Source organism: Eretmochelys imbricata, chromosome 11 (genome assembly GCF_965152235.1).
Source record: "Eretmochelys imbricata isolate rEreImb1 chromosome 11, rEreImb1.hap1, whole genome shotgun sequence".
NCBI classification, from domain to species: Eukaryota; Metazoa; Chordata; order Testudines; family Cheloniidae; genus Eretmochelys; species Eretmochelys imbricata.
The window spans coordinates 45,928,088-45,955,813 of record NC_135582.1 but is presented as its reverse complement, the minus strand read 5'-3'; the positions used below and the strand labels follow the sequence as shown (position 1 = coordinate 45,955,813).

General features: G+C 41.9%; 1 protein-coding gene across 2 annotated transcripts in view; it reads left to right on the top strand.

The window, feature by feature from the left end:
- The window catches only part of ZNF385B (zinc finger protein 385B), a 247,102-nt gene that overhangs the window by 73,442 nt on the left and 145,934 nt on the right, over positions 1-27,726 (top strand). The window contains exon 2 of one of the 2 annotated variants that reach the window (XM_077830102.1): positions 2,335-2,366. The exons of the other annotated variant lie outside the window; for it this stretch is intronic. Within the exon in view, the coding sequence (XP_077686228.1) occupies positions 2,335-2,366 (32 nt within the window). The remainder of the gene's footprint in view (positions 1-2,334; positions 2,367-27,726) is intronic. 2 annotated transcript variants of the gene reach the window in all.

Sequence of the window (27,726 nt, the reverse complement as noted above, 5' to 3'; positions counted from 1 at the left end):
TCCTGCACCCCCCCCCCCCGCCTACCAAATGGGAGCTTCCCAGGTAAGTACTCCACACCCAAACCTCCTGACCCCCTCCCTCATTCTAGCTCCTGGTCAGACCTTACACCCCAATCCCCAGCCTGCTCCTTCACCCCCAGCTCTGTGCTCAGTGCACTCCCACCCTCAGCTCAGTGCAGAGAGAGAGGAAGAGAATGGGCCAGAACCAGGGAGAAGGTAGGTACCAACTGTATGTGGGTAGGGCCGGGACCCCAGATTGGCAGTGGGCTGAGCGGGTCCAGCAGCCGGGATCCAGGCTGGCAGGAGCCAGCAGATAGAACCTCTGAGCGGCAGCGGACTGAGCCGCTCAGCCCACTGCCGGTCTGGGGTCCTGGCCGCCGGTCCCGCGCAGCCCGCTGCTGGCCTAGGTGAACAGAACCCAAGACCAGCAGCGGGCTGAGCGGGCCAGCGGCATAAGATCAACATTTTAATTTAATTTTAAATGAAGCGTCTTAAACATTTTGAAAACCTTGTTTATTGTACAATACAACAATAGTTTAGTTATACAATATATAGACTTTTATAGGGAAAGAGATCTTCTAAAAAACATTAAAAATGTATTACCGACACGTGAAACCTTAAAATTAAAGTGAATAAATGAAGACTCGGCACACCACTTCTGAAAGGTTGCCAACTCCTGCTTTAGATTCTTTGTAGGTGGACTTCCTGTTTACTGTGTTTAGGCTCTATTTTCATCTAACACAACTTTTTGATCAAGTTCCTTTTTTGCCAGTTATATTTCTTTCCAGTTTTTCCCCCTTGATTCATTCTTTCTCTTTCTCTCTCTGTGATATACCTGTAGACTTTTTCTCTCTGTGATGGGCTGGATCACAGAAACCCCCTTGGGAACTGCCAGCTGATGTGCTAAGACTACTTCTGCCCCTGCTTTTCGTGTCCTCCCAGCTTGGGACTTAAGCGTCCTGCCTGGTTTGAGCCAGATCCGCTAGCCTGCTGCAAACCCTGACCCGGGTTTGAACCACATCCCCTAACAGCTGTAGGCTTAAACTGAAAGCAGTTTAGGAAGTGTTCCTGTCTTTAACACTCAGATGCCCAACTCCCAGTGGGGTCCAAACCCCAAATAAATCAGTTTTACCCTGCATAAAACTTATACAGGGTAAACTCATAAATTGTTCACCCTCTATAACACTGATAGAGAGAGATGCACAGCTGTTTGCCCGCCCAGGTATTAATACATACTCTGGGTTAATTAATAAGTAAAAAGTGATTTTATTAAATACAGAAAGTAGGATTTAAGTGGTTCCAAGTAGTAACAGAGAGAACAAAGGGAATTACCGAGCAAAATAAAATAAAACATGTAAGTCTAGTACAGTAATAAAACTGAATACAGATAAAATCTCACCCTTAGAGGAATTCTAATAGGCTTCTTTTTACAGACTAGTCTCCTAGTCTGGGTCCAATAATCACTCACATCCCCTGTAGTTACTGTCCTTTGTTCCAGTTTCTTTCAGGTATCCTTAGGGGTGGAGAGGCTATCTCTTTAGCCAGCTGAAGACAAAATGGAGGGGTCTCCCACAGGCTTAAATAGACTTTCTCTTGTGGGTGGAGACCCCTCCTCTCTCCTATGCAAAGTCCAGCTCCAAGATGGAATTTTGGAGTCACCTGGGCAAGTCACATGACCATGCATGACTCAGTTTTTACAGGCAGCAGCCCTTGCTTACCTGCTACCTTGAATGTCCTCATGTAGATTTCTTATGTAGATTGGAGTCTTCCAAGATCCATTGTCCCTTAAGTGCTTCTTGATTGGGCACTTAATTTGTACATTCCTTTCTTTCAAGAAGCTGACCAAATGTTTTACAAAGGCTACTTAAAAATCAAGCCAGTACACAGCCAATGTTCATAACTTTGAACATAAATATGATACATGCATACAAATAGGATTAATAGATTCGGTAGGTCACAACCTTTACAGAGATATGTTACATGGCATATGTACCATAAAACATATTCCAGTTATGTCATATATACATTCATAAGCATATTTCCATAAAGCCTTATGGGGGGCACCGTCACACACTCTACTTCCCTTCTCTAATGGCCTCTGCTCACATACCCAGTTCTATTTTTTCTGCTTTTCTTGATCTGAAATCTTTCCTGTTTTCCTTCTTCCCTCCTCTTCACTTCCCAGTCCCTTGCTTTTATCTCCCATTCTTTTGTTTTATCTCACCTCCTACCCCAGCTGTGGTTCATCCTCTCGTTCAGCCTCATGATTCTTCTCCTTCCCTCCGTCTTCTCTAACAGCCTTTTCCAGCTGTCCCCTTTTGGGTGGACTCCAGGCCCCCTCCCCAGCTCAAGCTGCCCCCTCACTGGTGTATACACTGAAAGTGCTACAGTGGCGCTGCTGTACCTTCTTAAATGTAGACCAGTCCCACGTGACTGCAAGTACTCAAGTTGGAATAGGGCTAAATAATTGAAATAGCCAAGTTAAATGAGATATTTTGGCTCAGATATTCAAAATGTGTGTCTGTTGTGTGGCTAAAAACTGGCACTTAGGCTGCATATCTATTTTCCAACTTCTGTGTGCAATGGTTTAAAATTACAGAAAGAGTGCAAATCTCACCTCCCTTTTGTCTGTCTGTCTGTCTCACCCACATACCCACACCAACCTTCACGTACCTAAGTTGGCTCTTTGCAGAAGTGGGCAGAGGACTGCAGAGCTATGATTCTATTCAGGCAAATAAAATCTTCAAGAAAATCTGTGTGAATTGCCATTCTAATTGGGCAATTCTAGATGACTGAAATTCATGATTAATAAAATTAGATTGCTTAAAATTCATAAAATACATCTGGAATGACCTTATTCAATGCTACTAGTGATTAATCACCTCTAGAGGGTTTGGATTCATTGAGTGAATAGCCTTACAAAGAATTAAAGATCCCTTGAGCATAAACTGTCGTGTAGGTATATAGCTGTTAGTTCTTTTTACATCTTCTAGATCATCATGCATAAATGTGTATGATACAAAGGCCATTTGGGGTCTCCATCAGAAACTTAGAGGTCAAATTCACACGACTGAATTTTTACCCAGACTGGAAAAAAAATTACATCATACATATTGCAAATAATCTTTCAGGCAGGGGGCTTATTGAACAGAACATGAACTTAGACATAGTATTTCAAGGTGAAATAATCATCATATGAGGTGTCGCTTTGATTTAGAGCTTCAGTAGTATACCCTGCATGAAATTCATTTGACATGATAGTATTCTATCAGTTTTAGAAGCTACAGAGCCAACTAATATATAGTTTTTGCTGCAAGTTTAGAGAGAGTTGGTGGAAAATAAATGGATTTTGTATTATTGTGTCTGCTGTTCTATCAAGGGCCACATTATCAGCCAGAGTTCTATCCAGTTTACAGTTATTCATGCACACTTTTGGGTGTACATTTGTGTGTTCATTGCAGGTGTATAGACACGTACCCCCATTAAAATTTCTAACAGTGGTGTGCACATCTGTACCTACTACTCCATTAGGTTACATTTTATAAGTGCAAATTCAGACACTAATTCTGATGTTTGCAGCTATTTGCATTTGTAAAGTCCACCTGTACAATTTTGTGCTAGCTGTCAAAAAATTGATTGTATCTCATGTTAAAGGAGACCAATGTAAATTAATTAGTGGTTTAATTAGAATTGTAAATAAATTATTTGGGCTTTATTACACAAGGTTAAAACAAAAATGAACTTCTAGCTGTCGCCATAGGAACCATATCATACGAATCTTTGAAATGTAGGACTGGAAGGGACCTTGATATATCATTTAGTCCAGTCCCCTGCACTAGGGCAGGACTAGGTATTATCTAGACCAGTGGTTCCCAAACTTGTTCCGTCGCTTGTGCAGGGAAAGCCCCTGGCGGGCCGGGCCAGTTTGTTTACCTGCCAGATCCACAGGTTCAGCCGATCGCGGCTCCCAGTGGCCGAGGTTCGCTGCTCCAGGCCAATGGGAGCTGCTGGAAGCGCCGCGGGCCAAGGGACGTACTGGCCGCTGCTTCCAGCAGCTCCCATTGGCCCGGAGCAGCAAACTGCGGCCACTGGGAGCCGCGATCGGCTGAACCTGCGGACGCAGCAGGTAAACAAACTGACCTGGCCGGGCAGGGGCTTTCCCTGCACAAGTAGTGGAACAGGTTTGGGAACCACTGATCTAGACCACTGGTTCTCAACCCAGAGGGCCATGAGCAGGTTTCAGGGAGTCTGCCAGTGATGGGTCTTCAGGCCTGGGCAGCAGGGTTCAGCTCAGCAGGCCACCCAGCCTGTCTGGGCTAGCCGGGAGGTGCAACCAAAAATTGCAGCATCACTGCAGAAGAGAGATTTCCCCCTGCCATCAGAAGGGGTTGCCTCACAGCCATTGGCTCCATGAGCAGGCGGGAGCTAGCCAAGGAGAGACATCACTGCTCTGCCCTGCTAATCAGCACTTCAAGGAGCAGAGTCAAATGGAAAGCAGAAATCTGGGGAAGGGACGGGGGACCTGACCCTGTGTGCCCCTCCCTCCCCGACGTTGCCTCTGGTTGGGAGGTCCACAGGTTGGTTATTTAAGTTTAGAGGTCTCTGGGTAAAAAAAAGGGGTTGAGAAGCACTGATCTAGACAATCACTGACAGGTGTTTGTCTAACCTTTTCTTAAGAATCTCATATGACAGAGGCTCCCTTGGTAATTTGTTCCAATGCTTAACTACCCTTACAGTTTTTCCAAATGTTTAACCTAAATCTCCCTTGCTGCAATTTAAGCCCTTTGCTTCTTGTCCTGTCCTCAGTGCTTGAAAACAATTTATCACCCTCCTCTTTATAACAACCTTTAACTTACTTGAAGACTGTTATCATGTCCTCCTCGGTCTTCTCTTCTCAAGACTAAACAACCCCATTTTTTTCAATCCTTCCGAGGTCGTGTTTTCTAGATCCAAAATATTTTTGTTGCTCTCCTATGGACTTTCTGCAATTTGTCCATACCTTTCCCAAAGTGTGGTGCCCAGAACTGGATATCGTACACTCCAGTTGAGATCTTATCAGCGCTGAGTAGAGCGGAAGAATTACTTCTTGTATCTCATTTGCAACATTCCGGTTAAAACATCCAAGAATTTTATATATATAATATATTTGGCAACAGTATTACATTGTTGACTCATATTTAACGTGACCAGATGTCCTGATTTTATAGGAACAATCCCAATATTTGGGGCTTTGTTTTATATAGGTGCCTATTTATGCACACAAACCCCTCTGACCTGATTTTGAACACTTGCTATCAGGTCACCCTCATACTTAGTTTGTGATCATTATAACCCCTACATCTTTTTCTGCAGTACTCTTTAGGCAGTCATTTCCCATTTTGCATTTATGCAATTGATTATTTCTTCCCAAGTGTGATCATTTCCATTTGTTGTTACTGAATTTCTTTCTATTTGTTTCAGACCATTTCTTCAGTTTGTCTAGATCATTTTGAATTCTAATCCTGTCCTCCAAAGTTCTTGCAACCTCTTCCAGCTTGGTATCACCTACAACCTTTATAAGTGTACTCTCTCTGCCATTATTCAAGTCAATTATGAAGGTATTGAATCGAGTTGGACCCAGGACCCCACTTGATATAACCTTCCAGGTTGAGTGTGAACCATTGATAACTACAGAGTATGGTTTTCCAACCAGTTGCACACGCACCTTATAGTAGGTTCATCTAGGCTATATTTTCCTAGTTTGTTTGAGAGGGTCATGTGACACGGTATCAAAAGCCTTACTGAAGTCAAGATAGAACATCATCTGCTTCCTCCCCTCCCCCCATCCACAAGTCTTGTTGCCCCGTCAAAGAAGGATAGTATGTTGGTTTGAAATCATTTGTTCTTGACAAATCCATGCTGACTGTTGCTTATCACCTGATTATCTTCTAGATGCCTACAAATTGATTGATTTATTTACTCCATTATCTTTCTGGGTACTGAAGTTAAGATGACTGGTCTATAAATTCCCTGGGTTGTCCTTATTTCCCTTTTTATGGATTGGTCCTATATTTTCCCTTTTCCAGTTCTCCGGGATCTCTCCTATCCTCCATGAATTCTCAAAGATCTCATCAGCCTATTCATTAAGTATTCTAGAATGCTGACCTGAAGACATCTAGCTTGTCTAAGTAACTCTTAACTTATTCTTTCCCTATTTTAGACTCAGCTCCTTCCCCATTTACACTGATCATTATTTTAGTTGTCCAATCACTACTAACCTTTCTGGTGAAAACTGAAACAAAAATGACATTTAATAGATCAGCCAATACTGTGTATTCTGTTGGCTTTCCGTCCTCATTGAATAACGGGTCTACCCTGTCCTTGGTCTTTCTGTTGCTTCTAATGTATTTGTAAAATGTTTTCTTGTTACACTTTGTCCCTAGCTAGTATAAGCTTGTTGTGTGTCTTGGCCTTTCTAACTTTATCCCTACGTGCTTGTGTGGTGGGGAGTTTTACACTTTGTAATGTATATAATTTGACTTAGTTTCCTCTTTTTGTGTGACTCTTTTAGAGTTTCAGGTCATTGAAGATCTCCTGGTTAAGCCAGGTGGTCTCTTACCATACTTCATATATCTCCTATGCATTGGGATGGTTTGCTCTTGTACCCTTAATCTTTTTTAAAAACTGCCAATTCTCCTGAACTCTTTTCCCTTAGAATTGCTTTCCATGGGATCTTACCTACCAGTTTTCCAAGTTTCCTAAAGTCTGCCTTCTTGAAGTCCATTGTGGTTATTTTGCTCTTTTCCCTTCTACCATTCCTTAGAATTGTGAATTATATTATTTCCTGATCACTTTCACCTCAGCTGCCTTCCACCTTCACATTTTCAACCAGGTCCTCCCTACTGAGAATCGAATCTAGAACAGCTTCTCCAATATAATGGATATATGTCTACTAACTCAATACCCCTCCATTCATAGCATCTGCAGAAGTAATCATGCTCATGTGAGAAGTATGTATTATTATTAATCTTATGTATTATGGTAATGCCTAGGAACCAGCCAAGAATAGGGTGCCATTGTTCTAGGTACTGTACAAGCACAGGGGAGCACAGTTCCTACCCCAAAGAACTCACACTCCAAATAGACCAGACAGATAAAGGGTAGGGGAAAGAGGTATAACACACAGCAGAGTGAATATTGCAGTGGTAGCAATCATGTTAGTTCCACTATTTTTTTGCGGGGGGGGAGAGGGAGGGAGCAGTGCACTTAGACAGGGTTAAACTGAATGTAAAGACAAGGGAAGGGAGTGTTGTAGGGAAGTGGGGGAAGAGGGATAGGGCGTGGAAGAACAGTGAGAAGAGGAAAGAGAAGCGTATGGGAGGTACATGTGAAATGAATGTTGAAGAGCCTGTGAGGACGGGGTGGGAGGGGTTTGATGCAAACTGTCAATCAGCAGAGGAGAAGACATCCCCCTGTATGTTGAGGAGTTATGGGGTGCATTGTGCTTTTAGGGCTGTGCCATTTAGGTGCAATTGAGCCTTATGAATTAAATCTCATGACACTCTTCTAAGTAGGTAGCATTATATTAATTTTATAGATAGGGAACCTGAGACACACCTGTCAAGTGATTTGAGCAAGGCCATACACAAAGCCTATGGCAGGTCTCCTGACTCTGACCCCTGAGCCTGAAACTCAAGACACTGCTTCCTCTTTACAATATTCCTGTGTTGGCCTTATACCAGATCCATGCTATGCCTCAGCTTTTAAACAGTCCCTTGTAGGTACACTTCAGCAAGTATTTGCAGTGACACCAGGCAGCCTTTTCAATAGTAGGCTTAGTCAATTGGAATACAGCATGAGGAAATCATTAGGTTTGCATAGAAAATCACAGGTCAAGGCACAATCCATACTGGTTAACACAGGGCTCCATCCAGCCAACCGGCTGTAGAATCCATCTTGGATCTGTCTCTTTTTCTGTCAGTCCCAGATGAGAGCTGTTCTCTCTCTGTGGGCCCAGTTCTTAGCTTTGCCTCCTGTCACCTCTCAGTCCATTGTCTACCTTCTCCAAAGCCAGGCTGAGTTCCTGGTTCCTTCTGTTGGAGTTCCCCATTGTTAGGTGTCAGTTGTTAAGTCATTGGGGGTTCACATTGTCTTTCCAGATCCTTGACTGATATAAAGGCAGGTTCTAGGCAGGCTTTTATGACCCATTCATGTTACCCCAGACAGTTATGTTGCACAAACTCCTCATGTCTCCTGCTGTGCCCTAAGAGCAGCATTTTAACCCTTTTGCACTTACCAGGTAGCAATAGCAAGTTAAACAAGTCGCTGTCTTGCATATCATTCATAAAAATATTTCAGAAAATTCCCACTTCTATCACAACCCACCATGGTGCCCTCCTGTTCTGGAGGGAATTCCTAGAATAGAATATTTTTTAATGTCTTTCACAATTAAAACCTTAATCTCTGAACTAAGACTGTCAACAACATTAGCTACTGTGGTGTGAACACTTGTGCACTGGGAACTGAAATGAGGCTATCAATTCTTTCACATAGCTCACTAACCAAGCACCAGAAGATAACTTTTGATTACTACCAACATGAGCTGCATTTGAAAACGCCAAAGGTTCTATTATATCATCCATTGTTTGAGTCTCCCAGAAGGACCTATTGCTGCTTATTTAGATGTATCACCGTGACATTAATCTACTTAAAAATGTATGTGAAGCAAATCAGTGTATCTGATTCTTTGCTGTGTCCAGATGCTTCTTTCTATTTTTAATGTAAAACTTTTTTGAAACTCCCAAGGGAAAGGCGAAAGAATACTAAGAATGTTTTTAATGAGTTTGTCTGTAAACCAGGGGATTAGTGTGATATAAGCTTCTGTTAGCTGCTCTTATAGAGTACCAGGATATGTCATTTGCTTCTTATGGATTCATTTTCTCAGTATAACTGACATTATGTGCTGATATTTCCTTCATGCATAGAACTTTTTGGCGTGCTAGTCCCTTTTATCCTCTCATGCATAAGCCTCTCATGGTTTTTGGGAGGATTTGAATGAAGTTTCATGGTACATTACAACTCAGGAGCCACCTCATAAACTTGCTTTTTTCATGTTCGTGCGGATGCCTTTCTAATTTTTTTGTCATAAATCTGACTCTTTTTGGTGACTGTAACCTACTCTGCTTCTATTTGTCATGTGAATTCATATTATCTCTTAACACTGAGAGGAACATGCTGATACAATAACAATTTATCAGCATGTAATTTATTGTTTCTACTGTGCCAAAGCAGTCACTGTGTTGTTTCCATATTTCTGATGTCAAGGGGTGAACTTCAAAAGTAGTCAGAGTTCCTTTCAAGATATTCACAATTGTGAAGCCAAAGTCTTCCCTTAGAAATGTGTTTGCAGCTCTCACTGAAATAAGTGGGAGTCCCACACATGCATACCAGGTTATGTTTTGTCTCCCAAGGGTTCAAAGACCTTCTCTTGGCATGCCAAGGATTTCCCCTTTTTTCCTCCCTCTATCTACACTCCTCCTTCACTTCCTCAGCCCACAGTGCCCTATGACAAAAGAGCTGGATAGGCCCTTCTCCTTAATCTGATCTTGCAACTCTTTACACCTACCTTTGGGAATCCTAGAGAATGACAGTGGGGTTTCTTACCTCACAGTGATTAAGTACCCTGCAGTTCCAGGATCCAAATTGCATTGGACTGTCATTAGATACCAGGTGTTCCTGTATCATACTTCCCTATTATATAGACTTAAACTAGTGTATAAGACTCGCATGTAGTCTTACATTAGTTCAATTTGGGAGTAATTCCATTGCAGTTAAGCACTAGTATAACTCCACTGATATTTTGTAATTCCCCCCCCTTGCTTATCTGTATACAGATTACTTAGATTTTGATTAATTTATTGTGGGTTAGAGTAACAATAGTGATCAGCATGTACCAATTTGAGTTGGAAGGGGCGGGGGGCATAAAAGCCTTTTCTTAATCTTTCATTCTCTGAATTTGCAAACCGTTCTCTACACTTCTCAGTGATACCTGGTATGGCTACAGCACTCTTCATCATAAATGCCTTCTACAGTCATTGAGATACTATATCTTCATAAAATTTGTAGCACAAGATCCAAAGTAGAAAAATAAATTTGTCACTTCTCTTACACAACTGCAAAGCAATGACTAATTGCAATGGTTTCCAACATTTGTTATCTAGAGCTGCTGAAGATAAGTTCGTAGCCAAACAGATCTTGGGTCAAAACAGTAAGTGATTTGAAGTGATTGAGTTGCACTGTAGTCATTGATACACTGGTACACATGTAAGAGTTTGTGTGTGAAGATTCCTTTGCAGGATTGGGACGAAGTCAATTAAAGTGAGATGAATTGCATAGGGTCACACTGTGCCAGGCCATTACACTGGTGTGTACAGGAAAGGGCAGCATTCTGCACCTCCTAAAGGATGTAGCAATAGGTGTGTTCCCCCTAAGCGCTGGAGGGAGGCATTATGAGGCAAAATTCCTCGTGGTACCCTCTTTGGTTCAGGGCTGTTCTACACTTCCCCTAATGCAGGACTGTGCTTTAAAGGCAAAATTAAGCCCACAGGAGTCAATTTAATAATTATACAAGTCTACTTTCCTTGGATAAAAGCCATAAACTGGAACAGGAATGTTCTATTTATATTTGTTTGTAGCTTGCTGCATGCTAACAAGTCTAAAGATTAATAAGGTGTATATAAAATGTTTTTGGCAAAGCCATATAAAGTAGATACAGAAAGGAACAGCAACAAACAAAACACAGGAGTTTGGTAGAAGACTGACAGTGGCTAAAAGTGGTTGTCCCTTTTGCATACTCCCCACCTTTGCTTGAATGCCTTTCTTTCTAGGTAGAGAAATATAGTTCCCTTGGGGGTCTTTGTAGATATCATCTAGGGTTTGCCAAGGGAGAAATGGATATACGAGTGATTACCATGAAAGCCATTTTACTGTAATGCTCCCCTGCCCTCGTTCTATGTCTGACAGTGGAGACACCTGGTCTGAATGCTCATATGCACAGAACGAATACTTGGTACACCTGATGGTTGGGTTACTTTGTGCCTTCCCATCTTCCTCCAATCCTGGGCCATAATTTAGAGTAATCTCAACACTGCTCTAAATTGCACTATCTTAAAATTACACCTCAACGTTGCTAACATGGGAATGATCCCCAGAGTGCAGCATGTTCCAGCCAGATTTCATTTTGCAAAGAGATGCTGAAAGTACTGCAAGTTGAACAAATGGAACTTTATTAAACCCTTTGGACTGCTCTGTCCAGGTGGCTGAGTTGTTTCCAGCCCAATTCTCTGGAGTGCTGTCAGTAATAATTTCTCCATGGAACATGGGCTCTCTGACTCCAGTTCCACTGATCATGATACATCTTCCCTATTTTACAAACATTTTAATATAAATATTAACAAATAATTGACATCCAGACCCCCACCCTATATTACTTTGATCAGAGTTGCTAGCGCACAGCTGAGTTGGCGTCACTTCTTTACCACAGACTCGGCTGGTTGTGTAGTCTTTGAGAGCAGGCAACCAGACCAGGAGCGATCTACCTCTGTTTCCAAGTCTAGCAAACTATCTCTCTGTGGAGTATCCTTCCCCCCTGTCGGGTTGGCCTCTGGATGCACTGTCTCTCTATCTCTCCCTCCTTCCCTCCCTCCCTTCCCCCCCCCCCCATTCTGATCCTCTTGGTAGGTTCTCTGGGTGTTTGTCTACTGGCTCATAAATGACTGTTGTTCCTTTGGATCCCTTATTCCCTCTTGCACAGTCACCTTGTAGGACCTAGGTGCCAATGTATCCGTCACAACTCCTTTAGTCCACTCCTTCTGGTGACTCTCTAAAGGCTGTATTCTCACAGGATTCTTGGCTCATCTGTCATACTCTAGTGCCTGTTTTCTCTGATTGTCAACTATCTCCTCTTAGTGTCTCCATCTTCAGCCTGCAACAGGTCTTTCATTGATAGCAGGGTTTTGGACTATTGTCCCATCAATGCCTGTGGCAGACTATTTTGGCAGTCTTGTGCCAGGGAGGAGGTGTGGTGGTCAGACTTGCATTTGCATACAAATTCCCTGAATTCTTTTGAGAGAAATTGAAGTCCATTATAGGTGAATACAGCATGTGAAATCCGCTGTCTTGGAAAGTGGGCCTTTAATTTCCTAATCACTGACTCAGTTCTGTTATAAGGCAGGCATAGACATTCCAAAAATTTGAATAGTAGTCCACTGTAATCAAGTACAGTATTTTTTTTTCCTTGTAGGTCAATAAGTCCACTTCCACCTTTCCCCATGGTTGTATGGGCTCCATAGCCGTCTCTGGTGGTCAAAGGGTGTTGCAAAGGTTGTCGGTGTCTGGGCTTATGTGCCAAAACCTGTTCCTCATATCACAGACTATAAAGGTTCTGGCAAGATGCCATCAACTGTGGATAATGGATAGTGGCATCTTTCCCATGTCTAGTTCAGAGGCTTTGAGGTTATGCAGATGTGTAATTTACCTGATTGCTGCTTTGCCACCACCATGCTGCTTATCCAGGCTATACTGGCCTCTACAGATACCATGATATCCCTGTTCTGCTGACTTTCGAGCTCCTTGCATGCTGTGTTAGGTAGTGGCACTGGAATTTTCCTTCATGGTAAGCACCTGGGTTCCACAGTGGGGTCTATCTTCAGTCACAGCTTTCCTTTGAGGCACCTGTCTCCTTTGAAAACATCCCGTATGATGTTTCATTGTCCATGAGACTTCCTTTTTTGTTTCTTGCACTGCAGCTGTACAATTCTGAAATTCCATCCTGGTCAGATTTATGGCTTGTATCACGGTATTCCCAGGAGGGATCTGTGGTGCTTACTATCCACCACCACAAACCTCAGTTGGTATAGTCTGTAATCACATTCTGCTATAGGCTGTATTGTGCACTCATGTATTAGATTGTGCCTGCTCTTTAAGGTGGCTTATATGTCTTAATTTATCCCAAGGAATCACATTGCAGAAGGCCCTACTATCCAGCTGAAATTGCACAGGACATTTCCCTATCAACATGGTTGCATGGACAGTACAGTATACTTGTGATTATCCAAAACCCTATTCTCTGAACCTCCACATTCTGAGTCCTTTTCCTGTCCCCCATGTATCTCATGCTGGGCTTTGGGCTTTGGATAAAGTGGAGGTTCAGATGATAGAGTAGAGACCCTTAGACACGACTGCGAGAAGGCTGAGCCCCCAGCTGTGGAAGAGGCCACCCTGCTTCTGAATGGCTCCTGTGGCAGTGTAGGGTGTCCTCTATAACCCTGTTGTCACAAGAGTGAGCAGGGCCATGACACCAGAGCTACAGAAGGCTCCCTGCAGCAGGGCCATTGGCACCTGATCCTTGCAGATGCAAGGTGCAGAGAAGGCTCCAGTCCTTTCTGGGGCAGAGCAGAGTCCTGGCCAGGGGTCTCTGTTCTGCCATGTGTCGGCAGGGATAGGGTGTCACCGGCCCTATGGCAGTGCAGGGAGCTCTCTGCAGCTCTGTTGTCTTAGGAATGAGTGCGAATGGCAGAGAAGAAACCCCACTGGCCAGGGCTGTGAAGAGAAGGATGATGAGCTCCTGGCCATGGGGGAGGCTCCTCGACTGCTGAACTTCTCTTCCCTCTTGATTATCCATATAAAATGTGTGTCCCCCATGCTATTTGGTTAATCATGAATATACTGTATAGAGGAGGACTGGAGCTCAGGTTTCGTCCTAAAATATTACCCAAGGCGCTATTTAAAAAGGAATAACAAGTATTTACTGTATGCTGTCATATTAGAAACAAAATTTGACACACTACTGTATATCACGTGCATTACAGTTGTTCATATTGTTACAATTTCCTTCTTTCTGCACACCATTTTCCCTTTTACTGAAGGGAAAAACATCAATGAAAAAGTGTAAACAAAATAGCTTGTTACAAATTGTGTTCAACTGGGAAACATTGTTTAAATATTTATTCCTGAAAAATGTTTCAGACTAAAGATGATCACAAACTGATAGTCTGTGTGTGTGTCTGAGCTTTATTTTTATTCCATGAGTCCGTTGCAGTCAGTGGTTGCAACTCTCTTGAAGGCAAAAGAGGTGCTTATACTAAGTAATTGCAGCCCTCTGTTTGTTCCCTGAAAATGCTGTATCTTCCATTTAGACATATTTGGAGTGAAAAGGCTTGATATTTCTTTGCCTTGAACTCCTAGCACAAAACAGAATATTACTTGGCACTAAACATGCAACATCTGCCAAATTGATCACCTAGCAGAATCTCATTTCCTGAGTCATTTAAAAGGAAATTCTTTATCACCACAAGTGGAATAAAGGGATTTCCCAGATTAAAATTGTCTGTCATCAAAAAGATTTACTGCTCATTGATATAATATAACTTTGCACTAGAAGACATGACCACTGGCTTAAGAGGATGTCTCTGAAGATGAGCAATGATCCTATCTTCCAAAATAGTTATTATTCTTTGTTGCATTATGCATAAACATACTGTACAGTAAAGCATACACTCATTCATCTACCTAGGCATTTATGACTCATCACTGTAGTGTTTGAGCCCCAAATATGGATTAAAAACCCTATACCTCAGCTACAGATCATAAAGGTGGAATTCTTGTGGTGAAAGGATGATGAAGATTCTGAGGCAGAAAGGTTGAATATATATTACAGCATTACAGTCAAGCCTCAAAGAGTTAACTTTGGTTCTCTCCAACTCATGTATTATCACTAGATAGAGGCGTAGCAGGCCAAATTATACCCTCTGCTACATAGATATAGTCCCATTATTTTCATTATTGAACCTTCCCTGAGAACCTGTGCATCCTGGTTGCCTGCTGTGAGTTTGTATAGGTTGGTAGAGAGGATATAATCTCAGTGCAGTGTAGGTGAGGCCTGCAGATCTTCTGGTGCCATGATGATGCATGAGATAGAAAAATCCAGATGTGTGTGTGGCTGGCCATTAGGAAAATAATCTTATCAGTGTGACACTGTAATATAAGTACTTGCCATAGAATGCAGTGTAAATCCCAAGGGCTAGATTTATGGAGGGAAAGTTATTCAGTGTCCAAGCATGCAAAGAGCGAGCCATGATAGTACAACATTCATGCTTTATTCCTTCCTGCTCTGTCATCAGGCTTTCCTGAAAGTAGAGTTCTCGAAGTTCCACCTTGACATTATCCTATACCAAGGGTGGCCAACCTGAGCCTGAGAAGGAGCCAGAATTTACCAATGTACATTGCCAAAGAGCCACAGTAATATGTCAGCAGCCCCCCATCAGCTCCTCTCTCTCCAATTCCAGCGCCTCCCACCCATCGGCAGCCCTGCCGATCAGCACCTCCCCCCTCCCTCCCCGCACCTTCCAATCAGCTGTTTCGTGGTGTGCAGGAGGCTCTGGGGGGGAAGGAGGAGAAGCGAGGGTACTGCAAGCTCAGGGGAGGGGGTGGGAAGGGGTGGAGTGGGGGCAGAGCCAGGGGTTGAGCAGTGGGCACCCCCCAGCACATTGGAAAGTTGGCACCTGTAGCTCCAGCCCCGGAGTCGGTGCCTATACAAGGAGCCACATATTCACTTCTGAAGAGCCACAGGTTGGCCACCCCTGCCCTATACATAAGCTTGTTATCACGCTATACCACCCCCTATTGGCAAGCTATCATAGCAAAGGGAATTTTTTTTCTGGGGAGGAGAGCGTGTTTTGCAACCTTCAACTGCAGAGCTTTTTGTACATTTTGGGGAATTTAGGTTATTTTCTTTCTTGCCTCTATTAGAGAAACCATAACAGCCAGCAATATTAATGCACTATTGCCAATGTTCAAAATAGCACTTCTCAAACCTACACAGATATTGGATATGTGCCTGATATCGGAGTGCAGTGCAATAACAGAGCATAAACATCAATAAAATTCCCATACAGGCACAGACTGGGCTGGGGCGCAGTTGGGTATTTGCCTGGTGGATGCTTCATCTGTTGGACCACTAAGCTGCTCTACTCTAACATGACTGCGCTGGGCGCATGCCTTGCAAGCACCTTCAGACACCTTCTGCAAGAAAACCAGAACCTTCCCTCCTGGTGGCTGCTGCTTGAATTTTGGCAGGGATGGAACTCAGCTGAACAGGCACTCTGGTCTACCAGCAACCTGCCCCGCTTCTCTACGAGATCACAGGCCTACTTATTGTACACGCTTACCAGAGCTGAGACAATCTCAGAGTGGAAGCAGATGGGTTTATTTATTTATTGAGAGGAAAGTGTGGGGTAGCAGGGCAGATGGATTTTGAGGGGAGAGGAGATGGATTTTCATAGCAGTGTGTGAAGGAAGATGAATGTTTGCTGGGGAGGAGAGGTGCGCACCGGAGAGAGGAAAGCAGCAGAATTTGATAGAAATTATGTATGTGTAGATCTTATATTTTAAACAGCTTGATGATGTAAACTTTTGAGGGTTGCTTTAAAAACTTTACCTAGACTGGTGCTAAGCCTGCTGGTCCAGCAGGCTTAACACTGACTTAGAAAGTTGTGTGTGGCTTATTTTGTCATCTTCCATTTTTTCTCCCCTCCCTTCTTTGATTCATGTACTTTCATCTTACTGTTTTCTTCTGCTCTCCTTTCTTTCTCACTTTCTTCTCTGCTCTTTGCTTTCTTTGAAAAGTAGGGTCACATTTCCTCCTATTTTTTCCTCTATCCCACTGGTCTTATTCTTATGCTGTCTACCCTACTTCCTCTCACATTACATTGTATATTCCCCCTTAGAGCCCTTCTTCTGTTGTCTGTCCTCTTATCCCTTCTGTATTCCATTGTTTATCCTTTGTTCTCTCTCCTCTTGGCATAGCCACCTCTTTCTCATTACTCTCGCTTATCAAGTCCTCCCCATCCCCACTCCATGGTCCCTTCTTTCCCTGACTCATTGGAGCTCACCTTCTCTCTAATTCCCTGCTCCCCTTGGGAAGATGTTGCTGCCGAGGATAAGACAAGTGGTGAGCTCCCTCTCTTCCTCTGACCTCTGTGTACTCCCCTTCTCTGTTTTCTGAGGATTGCTGCTGCCTCTACCATTGCTGAAGGGAAGAGTGGGTACCTCTTATTCTGCCCACTGCGCAGTCATAGGCAGCTGCTGACTGGCAATCTCTTCCCCCTGGCTCCTGGAGGCCACAATAACAATTTGGAGGAGAACAGCTGGTGGCTGAGAAGACATTTGTGTCCACTGCTCAGTCACAGGTGGCTGCTGGCTGTCAGTCTCTTCCTCCTGGCTGTTGGAGGCACAATAATAACAATTTGGAGGAGAACAGCTGGTGGCTGGGAGGGCATTTGCTGTGAGTTTAGTGCTGGTGGTATATCCCCACAAGATTCTTCTCAGGTATGAAATGCTCATGGGTGCTCAAAAATCATGGGCCTAAAAAGGGGAGTTCGGAACCTTTCCTAATTAACGTTGTGTATTCCCACCACAAAACTCTTAACCTGCAATCAGTTTTACGTTTTGAAGGCAGGCTCCAGCACAAAAAAGGTTAAAAATGAAAGGTGAGATTCGCAGTGAACTTTGAAAGCCCCAGAGGCTTGTTCTGTCCCCACCACACAGAGATTTGGAAGCTGAACTATCCTCTCTCACACGGACTGCTCCTGAGTGGTGTTGATGTATGCTGCTGGGGGGTGGAGGGAGGGGGCAGTGTGGGGGCCGCTGTCATGCTGTCCTCTGCACTTACCTGCTGTGTAGTTACAACAGTGGATGCTGAGTTCCAGTGCCATCAATCTAGTAGCTTTCACACGTAAGGAAATATCAAAGCTTGCCAAACAGAGAGAGCGTAAGCGCGTTCGCTGAACACATGTAACAAACGGCTGTTATGCCAAGTTTCATTGCTCTCGTCCTTGCCATTGTGTGTTGCTGTCGTGCAAACTATTTATTTAAAAAGGTGTAAAATATATGAAGTGGTGTTACAAATAAACTGCAGGTGTATTGCGCCATTAAACAAACAACTCAAATCTTCACAGTAAGTACAAGAGAAAATCATTAACAGGGTGGCAGACTGTAAAATCGTGAATAGGAACGCAGGTCCCCTATGCTGTCACCTGAGTCCCCCTTTGCTGTATCAGTGTTGCCAGCTACAACTATTCAAAAATCAGGAGCATGGGACTAGCTTAAAAATCATGAAAATTTTAAAAATAGGTATTCTTTTTATTTACCTGCTGGGGTTGGAGCATGGTAGGTTCACATTTTCCAGCTCTTCTCTGTGACCACACAGGCTCAAAACTTCAATTGAAGTGTTCTGTTGAGGATGGGGTTTGGATTTAGCCTGTCCAAAACGATCTGTGGCTTTGTGCTAGTATCGGGGTTAGCTGTGGGTTACAGCTGGATAGTTTGATTTTTAAAAATAAAATGACCAGAAAAGGCCAGGACAATAGAGCAAGTAATTAAAATAAATAACTACACGCTCTCCCCCATCACTAATACGGAGAGCTGATGTGAAATAGTTCCACATACAGAGTTTTGTACATTTCCCCATAGCTGTCCTATAAGGGACAAGCTGACTTTAATAGAGGCATGCTGATTTACACCAGCTGAGGATCTGGCCCTTAAGACTATTGATTTTCTTGATGGATTTTTTAAAATAAAACAAGTTTATTTTTCTGAGAACCTTCCTTACTTGGTTGCTTTAAAAAAGAATGTTTTTGAAGCAAGAAAAAATGGGAGTGGTGTCTGCTCAGGCAAAAGTTCCATCCACAAACCCCAAATTGACCAGGAAATGTATAAACACTGTATGTGTGTGTGACTGCCACATCATTTCCAAAGGGACTTGGAGAAGCAGGACTAGTGGGCATTGACTGCCACGTCTTCTCTCCACCCCCATACATCATGCAAGACTAGTCCAAGAACAAATGTAAACACCAAAACAATATGTGGCTTGTACTCCGTTAAAACCAGGAGAGAGTCAGTCATGTTTTCAAAAAAAATATGAACTCTTCCCTGTTCAGATGGAACTGAGGAGGTATATCTATCAACAGGGCTCAGACTGATGGATAGCTGAGGGAACAATTCCTATAGTAAACTTTTAATAAAGCTTAATAAATGTAGGGCCATGTTCGGACCTCACTTGCTTTGGTGTAACTTGGTGTGTCAGCCCTGGTCAAACGTCCCCTTTTTGGACATCCACCAGGCTGCTGTGTCTGGACCCACGCACTGGGCCTGTGTGCTTTTTAAGCTCCCCTTCCTGACTGGATAGGCTCCGGCCACTGACTATAGTCTCACTGGCACATTTCTTTGGACAATCTCTCTGTCTGATACCCACAGACAAGTGGAGGCAAGAGCCTGCAGCCCCGCTGCTTTAGACCGTTCCAGGACACTCCATTAACTTAAGCACACCCTTTACAAGTTCTGCACCTTGTGGACTTGCTGGGTCTACAGCTTAACCTTTCAGGGGACATGGAACAGTTGACACAAATAAAAACAGACTTTGCAGAAGGATTTCTGAAATAGTTGCTTTTTATTTTAGACAGCATAGAAGATATGCAGATCTAGGCAAATTTTAAGAAACACCTGTATGCGAATCCCTGTCTCTGTTTCCCCACCACTCATGGTAGTCTTTGGGATTTGAGTCAGTGTCCTTTGAGAGTTGTAAATCCCCTCCCCTGGACTTCATTCTCCCAGGTCAGACTTCTCTTTTGAAGCCTGGAGTCTCATTCTGTGACCCATGCTGTCATTGTTCTCCAGCTCTGGCTCATCTGGCAGTCAAAAAGTCCCTCTTCCCTCCAAAATCCTGTCCCTTTGTTCTTCTGAGTCCTTCTGTGTTTTTTAAAGGACTGTCTCAACACCTCACTCTTTGTTGCCCTTCTGGGGAGATTTCAGAGCTCCTTTTGCCCCCTACCTGTTGCAAGTGGAGTAGAATTGGTTCTCCTAACCTTCAGCTGTCCCATTTTTCTAAGGTGCTTCCATTTGAATGGAGGGTATTCAGGTTAATGACTCTCCTGTTCCTGATCTGGGAGAGATGTGACACCAGCCCTGACGGCCAATGGCCAATTCCACAGGCACGTAACCTTTCAATATATACCAATTTCATAAAAACAACCAGAATTCATAACTTGTACATGGAGAAGCTCCCCAGATTGTCACACTTGGATTGACCTCGCTTGGCTTCCGTGGTCTACTCTGAATTTATACCTGTGCAATGGAGCACAGGGAGAGGATTTAAGGGATTGGGGACCCCCCCCCAGCGTCTTAATCTTTTCTTTATATAATCTATACTTTCGTTACAGATTTTTGGCTTTCTATTTCTCTAAGATCTTTCTCTTCATCAAAGGTAATTATTATTGTACAGTCTATGCACAAATAGTCCATCATGGATTTCAATATTCAGTAAGGATGCCAGCAGAAAACAGTCAATATTTTTCTTGCATGTTTGTTCAAGCTAATCTTATTCCTTTGCAGAAGTTGCCAAACATTCAAAAATAAGTAAATATTTGACTCCATGTTAAAATAAATAAATTAAATCTCCTCACTTATGTTACTTGAAGGGAACTATGTTACATATAATGAAACCAGTACAGTACTCATGTAAGCAGGCATGACTTCACTGAAGTTGGTGAAGTTGAACCCCCTTACACAAGGGCTGAATTTGGCTCATCACTGATCTTTTTCTTAATATTTTTGCTTTAAATATCTGTGTAGTAAAATATTCTGAGCTTTGCACATATGTAGGTACGCTATGTGGGGTGGAGGGTGAGGGAGTTTTATTCCATAATGAGAGGCAGAGGATTATTTTCAAACCAAATGCTGGACAGACATATTTAATATATACCACTTAAAAAGCTTCAGAGAAGTGACCTAGTTTTTCATGATTTTGTTGCCTCACAGTCTGAGGTGGCAACAGCTACTGACAGTGTCTCTTTTGTTTCTGAGAGGTACTGTTCACCAATGGGAGTGAAGTATCATACCTCAGCTGCCCTAGGGTACAAGGTATGTTTCTCAACAGCCTATGCTCAAATCTTCAGTCAAGTCAAAAAAGAGTTTTTAAGGAATGCTCCCTTTACTAAATCTGCTGTGTAGAATTTGCCATTCTGCTGAGCTAACTGTAGATGAGAAACATGCTTCTGGGTAAGTTAAAGCCATGTGGGAAGTTGTAACTTCTCTGTTTCAACTAACTAGCATAATAGACTGGTACTCTGTATGTTTTTTCCAGCTCTATATGAAGAGAAATGTATACTATATTTTGGTAATTTATTTTGAAGAGCTGCCCATTAACATAAGTTGTACTCATTTGCTGTGGTTCAGGTACTGAAGTATCAGTTTAGGAAATCTTAGTCTCTGATTATTTAGTTGTCTGATTTATTTATTTCGGATGCTTTTTATCTTTGGCTAATGTATGCCATAGAGAGATAGGAATGCCAGAATCAGCATTTGAACTTTACTCTTGTTCAGATGGTAATCATGACATTTTCTGAAGGATGGCTATAAGTAAAACTTCTTGTTAGTGAGTCAGCTGTAAGTATTTATATCTCAGATATTAACACAGTGTGTTTCTGTAGGTGAAGTGTGCTAATGGATAATTTTAAAAAAAATCTATTACTTGACTGTTTAATAATGAACATCACTAATAACTCTGTAGAATTCTGCTGCAAAAACATACGGAATGACAGCATGGTACATAATTCTGTTAATAGTAATAGCATTTCAAATAAAGAATACCTCCACTCTCTGTATTTTAGGAAACATTTTCAAGTTGTTCAGCTTGTGAAATGTTAGTGTGTTGCCATTTTCACTGTTCTGCTTGGCAGCAATGTTAAAAAATGTGCAGGATGCCTTTCAGAAATTTCTGTGGGTGTCTTATTGAATAGAAAACAGATGAATGCTTTCCTTCCAACCTGTACATCTTTGTTTGTTTTACAGTTAGGAGGATTAATTTGTAGGAAACAGATTTACTTCATACAAGACAACCTTGTCTGCAGGAATATTATTGGCAGATTTTCCAGACATCTAAATAAATGTTGATAAAATGTTTCATTCACTGGGAATGTTATAAAACAGCCTCTGGTCTGCAGAAGCATTTTCTCATATGTGTTTGTGGCAAATTTAGATTCTCATGATTTAATTTGTTTAAAATACCCCACAAGATTTCCTAGCTTAAACTGTTCTTTCCTTCAGATCTGTCCTCTTATTAAAAACTATTTGTGGATCATTTATTGCATCGCCATTTTTGGTTTACCATGAAAATGTTTTAACTTTCTAAAGACAAAAAATTATGTCTGGGTAATGTTTTTTAATGCTGACAGGATAGCTAAATTGTTTAGATTTTAATAGAATAGGTTTGATCTTTGTGTCCATGCTACAATACTAAAAGCACTTGCCATTTCAAAATAATTTGGTCCCATCTTTTTATCACTGCAGTTTCTTTAACTGTACTTATGTTTTCCTTGACATTCATAATGCGCAGACTTCTGTGCTAAACTGTCCAAGATTGTGCACAGTGACTGATCATTTCAGATCTTTGCTTCTGTGTTACTGTGTATTCAAACCCTGCCATGACAATATTTACATTATTGCAAGGAAATATATTTTGTGGAAATTTTAATACAGTTGTCAAAAGTCTGAGAGAACAGAGGGAGCACTGGAAAGTCTGCTTTTACCTTTTCTCTGTTCTTTCATGTCTAGATAGGTTTAACAAAGATGCATTAGATTCTTTCAGAATTTAAAATATGCCATCCTTTAGTGTGTGTGCCACCTTCAGGATATTCAGTTCAATATCACTGGTCATAATTCTCTTGCACTGCAGTTGTAGTAACAGTAAACAATATTCATGTATATGTATACATACATGTTGAAAATGACTGAACTTGATTCAAGTCATTAGTTTAGGAATTTCACCCTTGCTTTCTGTTATAATTTCAATTATGCTGAGAGAAGAGGTGTTCGACACCTAACATAGACTAAAGATCATAGCATTTCATATCTTCAGGATCATAAGATTTATCAGTGTATGTATAGTACAAGAAAATTACTTAGTTATTTTCCTAGATAATCAAGATTTTCAGGGCCAGATTTTTAAAGACTCATATGCACCCATTATGCACACTGAGTAGTTGTACTTATAAATATGTTGGTCGATAGGCAGTTACCCAACTGCATGTGTAACCCACATACCTCCTGGGTGTGGTGTTCTGTCCCCTCTAATGGCACCAAGACTACTTAGAGGTTAATGAGCCTTAACTAAGTGCTATATGGCTTTTAGCTCATGCAGAAGAGGCTCATGCATTTAGCTCCAGAGGTCCCAGATTTGATCCTGCCCGCCTATGACCAGGGTCTATCTGTGTTACACATGCACAGATTTCCTGTCCCTTTGCTGACAGGTGTTCGCTTTTGTATGAGCATCTGCAAATTTGGCCCTTGGCGGCAAAAAAAATGTTTTTTCACTTTTATTTGCTGTACTACTAAAACTCTCCAAGTAAAGTTTAAGATCATCATATGCTGTAGTTTTAGTGAAAGTCAAAACATTTGGAAAATGATATTCAAATACTCTAATATTTCAAAGTGTAATCTCTTCTGAATAAATTCAGGAAAGATTCATCTTGAGCTCTTTCTATCCAATGCTATAATGAAGAAACAACAAAAAGTAATCATTTTGGAGGTTAAAACAGCTTAAACCTTCTGGAGGGGAGAAAGGTTACTACTTAACGTTCAGATGAAAGGCGTGTTTGTGAGTTCATCTGAGTCTTATATTCATACCTGGTTTAAAATGAGCCATGATGTACTGCAGTTTCTCTGGAACATTACATAAACGTCCTTGTTCTAAACCATGCAGTAGCTTGAAATATGCAAACAGAACTGAAAAGAACCTTGCAGCAACTTCTCTACAAGCAGGAAGCCTAATATTTACACAATAATCAATAAGTCCAGGGACACAGACAAGTAGTAACCTCTTCTAGAAAACTTGGTTTAACCGGTAAAAGAAGCTAAGATCTTATTAAACAACAGCTTTCTTATATTAGCTAGAGATGGGTATAACCAGGGGATGGTTTTCTGCAAACTTTGTTGGCTGAGATTTTGAGTTGCGGAATCAAAACCAAGTGTTGTTCAGAAGCATGTTACGTTCTGTGGACTCGTAAAGTTTGTGGGACTGGGAGGTTCTGTTTTTTGATCAGTGCTCCCATTAACATGATCATAAACATTTAAAGATTATAACAGACCCAAGTCTACTATCAACAGCTTGCCTTCTTTTGGGTAAAATAGAATTGGAAGTTTGTTTCTACACCTTAACTCTTCTGCTTCTCACCAATGATTTGTCTTTACCTGATCTGTCCCTTTGTTCATCGGAATGCAGGGGCTGATGCTCTCCCTTCTAGCATTCCCCGGGGTTCAAGATGCCCAAAAGAGATGATGAGGGGCAGGGATAATGCTAGGCTGTGGTACTAACCACTGCTGAATAGTTATCATTGGGAGAGTCCTCTTCACAGTGCTCTCGCAGTCCAGTAAGGCTGCACATGATTCCCAGCACAGGCCAGTATCTATAAAGCACAGTTGAACCCTGAGCTTGTACAGTCTCTGTGATGGAAAAGACTCTACAGGCCTGATCCTGAGATGCAAGTACCATTGTAGTTGCGAAGAGTTGCAGATGCTTGGCACTATTCAGTATTGGGCTATATTTATTTTTAAAAGGAAAAAAATTAGTCTTATGTGCAATTGTAACAACACCACCACCCTCCTCCCCCATCCTGCATCACCATCAGAGTTTGAACCTTGAGTGTTTAGCATGTGCAGAACATACGGTTACTAAAGACAGAAGGCTTGTCTACACTTGCCATACTGCAGTGGTGCAGCTCCATCGGTGTAGTGCTGCTGTAGGGCTTAGTGAAGACACTACCTACGTTGACAGGAGAGCTTCTCCTGTCGACATAGATAGTCCAATTCCCCGAGAGGTGGTAGCTGTGTCAACGGGAAAAGCCCTCATTTTTCACACCCCTGAGTGACATCATTATACTGACATAAATTAGTAGTGTAGACCAAGCCTAACAACTTTAGCTAGTAGCTGGAGAAGGCTGTTTCTTAGGGGGAGGAAATGGGACATTAGATCCAATAAGTGGTTGGATAGGGAAGTTCAGCATGGCCTGGTTCCCCTCTCTCCCCCTCCACCCCCGAGTTGGAGCCTCCTGTACTATATGGTGTCCCCCCCCCCGGGAGCGGGGGAAGACACGGACTGATGTGATGTGAGTCCAACGGGTGGTTGTGAGGAGTCAAGGTCAGTCTGTCTGTTTCTCTCTCTCTTTTCCCAGGATTTGGGAGAGTTCCTGCCCCTTTGGTGCCCTAGGTGTACTAGAAAGGACTGATAGGCTACCAGGACCAAGTGCTGCTACCAGGAGTTTATATACAGAGGTGTGGGAGGCCCAGTATGGCCTGGTCCAGTTCAGCCTGCCTCTTTCCCCCTGCCTTTTTTCACTACAGCTGCTCTGGCAGCTCATTGGGTTAGCATGTGCGGTGACTGTGGCATGAGCCTGGCCTAGGAATCAGTGATTTTTGACATAACGTTTTTCCAAGGAAAACGAGAGAAGGGAAATGACAGTTTAACACTTTTTACAACTTCGCCAACTTTAGCTGTATACAATTTCATGAATCAAAGTAAAAGCACCCTTGTAGCCTGAACAGATTTTCCCTTGCCAAATATCAAAGGCCTGATGTGAACAATGGAGGTTTGAGAGCTTCCCAAGGGAAAAGTCACCAGAATCTTTTCTAATGGAAAGTGTTAGGCAACCTAAATATGGGGTTGCTACCATAATTTTCTCTTCATTGTACTGCATATGTTCTTAAATTGATTTGTAACTATTCCTCTGTGTAATTGTGTGTGTGTGTAAGTGGAGGCACTAATGCTGCTCGGTTAAATGACTGAGAATTTTTTGAACACAAAACTTGTGACAAACTCATTTTTGCCAAACCTCATTCTCAGAAATGACCTAAACAATTTTAACTGAAAACTTCAATAAATAAAATAAAATTCAGCCTTAGGATTAGACATGGAAAGTTTCAGCCCAAAAGTTTGTTTTGCAAAGTTATAAGCAACTGAAAACAGGGTCTTCTAGTGGAAAGTATTGCACAACCTTAACCATATAGGCATATACCACCTGTAATAAAGATACAAGCAAATGAACAAAGTTGAGGTTATTGTGTGAAACCTAACTGAATTCCCTAACTTTTTGTGATTGAAATCTCAACTGTGTCATAGTGTTTGTCAATAGTTATTACCATATAAGAAATGTGTCTTTGACACCCTGTTCCAAAGGTGATACTACCTGACCTTTGAAGCATACTCCATGAACACAGCCCCAAACATACACCCACCTTGCTCCAGATACTTTTTTTATATAACATGACTTTCAGTGATTTGAGAAACATGGAGTCCTGCATTGCAGTGATAAATGTGGTTATGTGACACCCACAAATGATTCAGCATCTCACCAGAAGTTACTAGATATTCTGGTGATCTTGAAGGCAAGGCACAATCAGCCAGTGAGGATTTTTCTTATACAGTGCTTCTATTTTGTATTGTTTGTACTTGACATCCTTCTTGTAAAGTCATACGGGTCGAGTTTTGGAATAAATGTGTTCTTCTAAAGCTTTATTGTGCAATGAATTAAATATCTTAAGTGTTTGATTGTTTATGGACTTGTAAGTATTTTGATGGTAATTAAAAAGTGCTCTCTTTTTGAGGAAGTAGACATTTCAGCCATCACCCTTGATGAGTAATAATCTGGCATGTAATGATGTTCTTTCTAACTCAATAGGGAGCCTGAAGACGTAAATGTGTGAGAATAGAGAGACAGAGCTTTTCATTGAACTTTTCTACTTTGTAATTCTGTTCAGTGCGTAGAAACTACATTGATACAAGTTGTTGTTAAAAGCCAAGATATATAGATAAGCACTCAACAGAAAATATTAGTGCTAGAGTCCAACCCATCACAGTTGCATTGCTCCATCCCTGTTTGCTACAGCTTCATGTTCACAGCAACATTGCAGCAGGCAAGTAACTACAGTATATGTTGATCTATATTAAACTGTGATGTATTGTTCAGCTGTTCTCCTTCCCCTCCCCTTTACACAGAAGCTTCCAGGACTCTGAAAAAGCTAGAATACATCAAATACGTAATAGAAACCTCAGGGTGTATTTTAATTTAATATAATTGTGTTTTAATGATTGTTTCTGAGACATAACAAATAAAATTACAACAGCAATTCCAGGCCCTGGGCCATCAAATTATTCCCAGAGAGCTATCCAAAAATGAATAATGGGACTGATTCGGCAAAGTGTGCTGCAAAGTAAGTAGTCTTTACTCACATGCATCAGTAAGGGATGAAGGACTGAACCTTGTGGATTTATATTGGTCCAACCCTTGCTCTGTTTTATGAATAATACACCAAGCCACTTGATCCTCTGTTTTGGGAAGATATTGTACTCTTCACTAATTATTTAAAATGCTGACAGTATGTAAAACCCATATTGTAGGCTCATTTTTTTGCATTTTTCTTTGTTTGAGATGTCTTTGGAGTGTTTTGAAGTCGTTCAAAAAATAGCATTGCCATTACTGATGTCTGGGAGAAGTCCAGTCTTTCAACTACCTGCTACTTATTTATAGTGCTTATTTCCATAAATTAGTCACTGATATCTGTAACAGCCTTTAAGGGCTGAAGGCCTGTAGCTGGCCAGCCCCATACAGTTAGTCCTGCCTGCCTTCCACACCTGGGATGAGC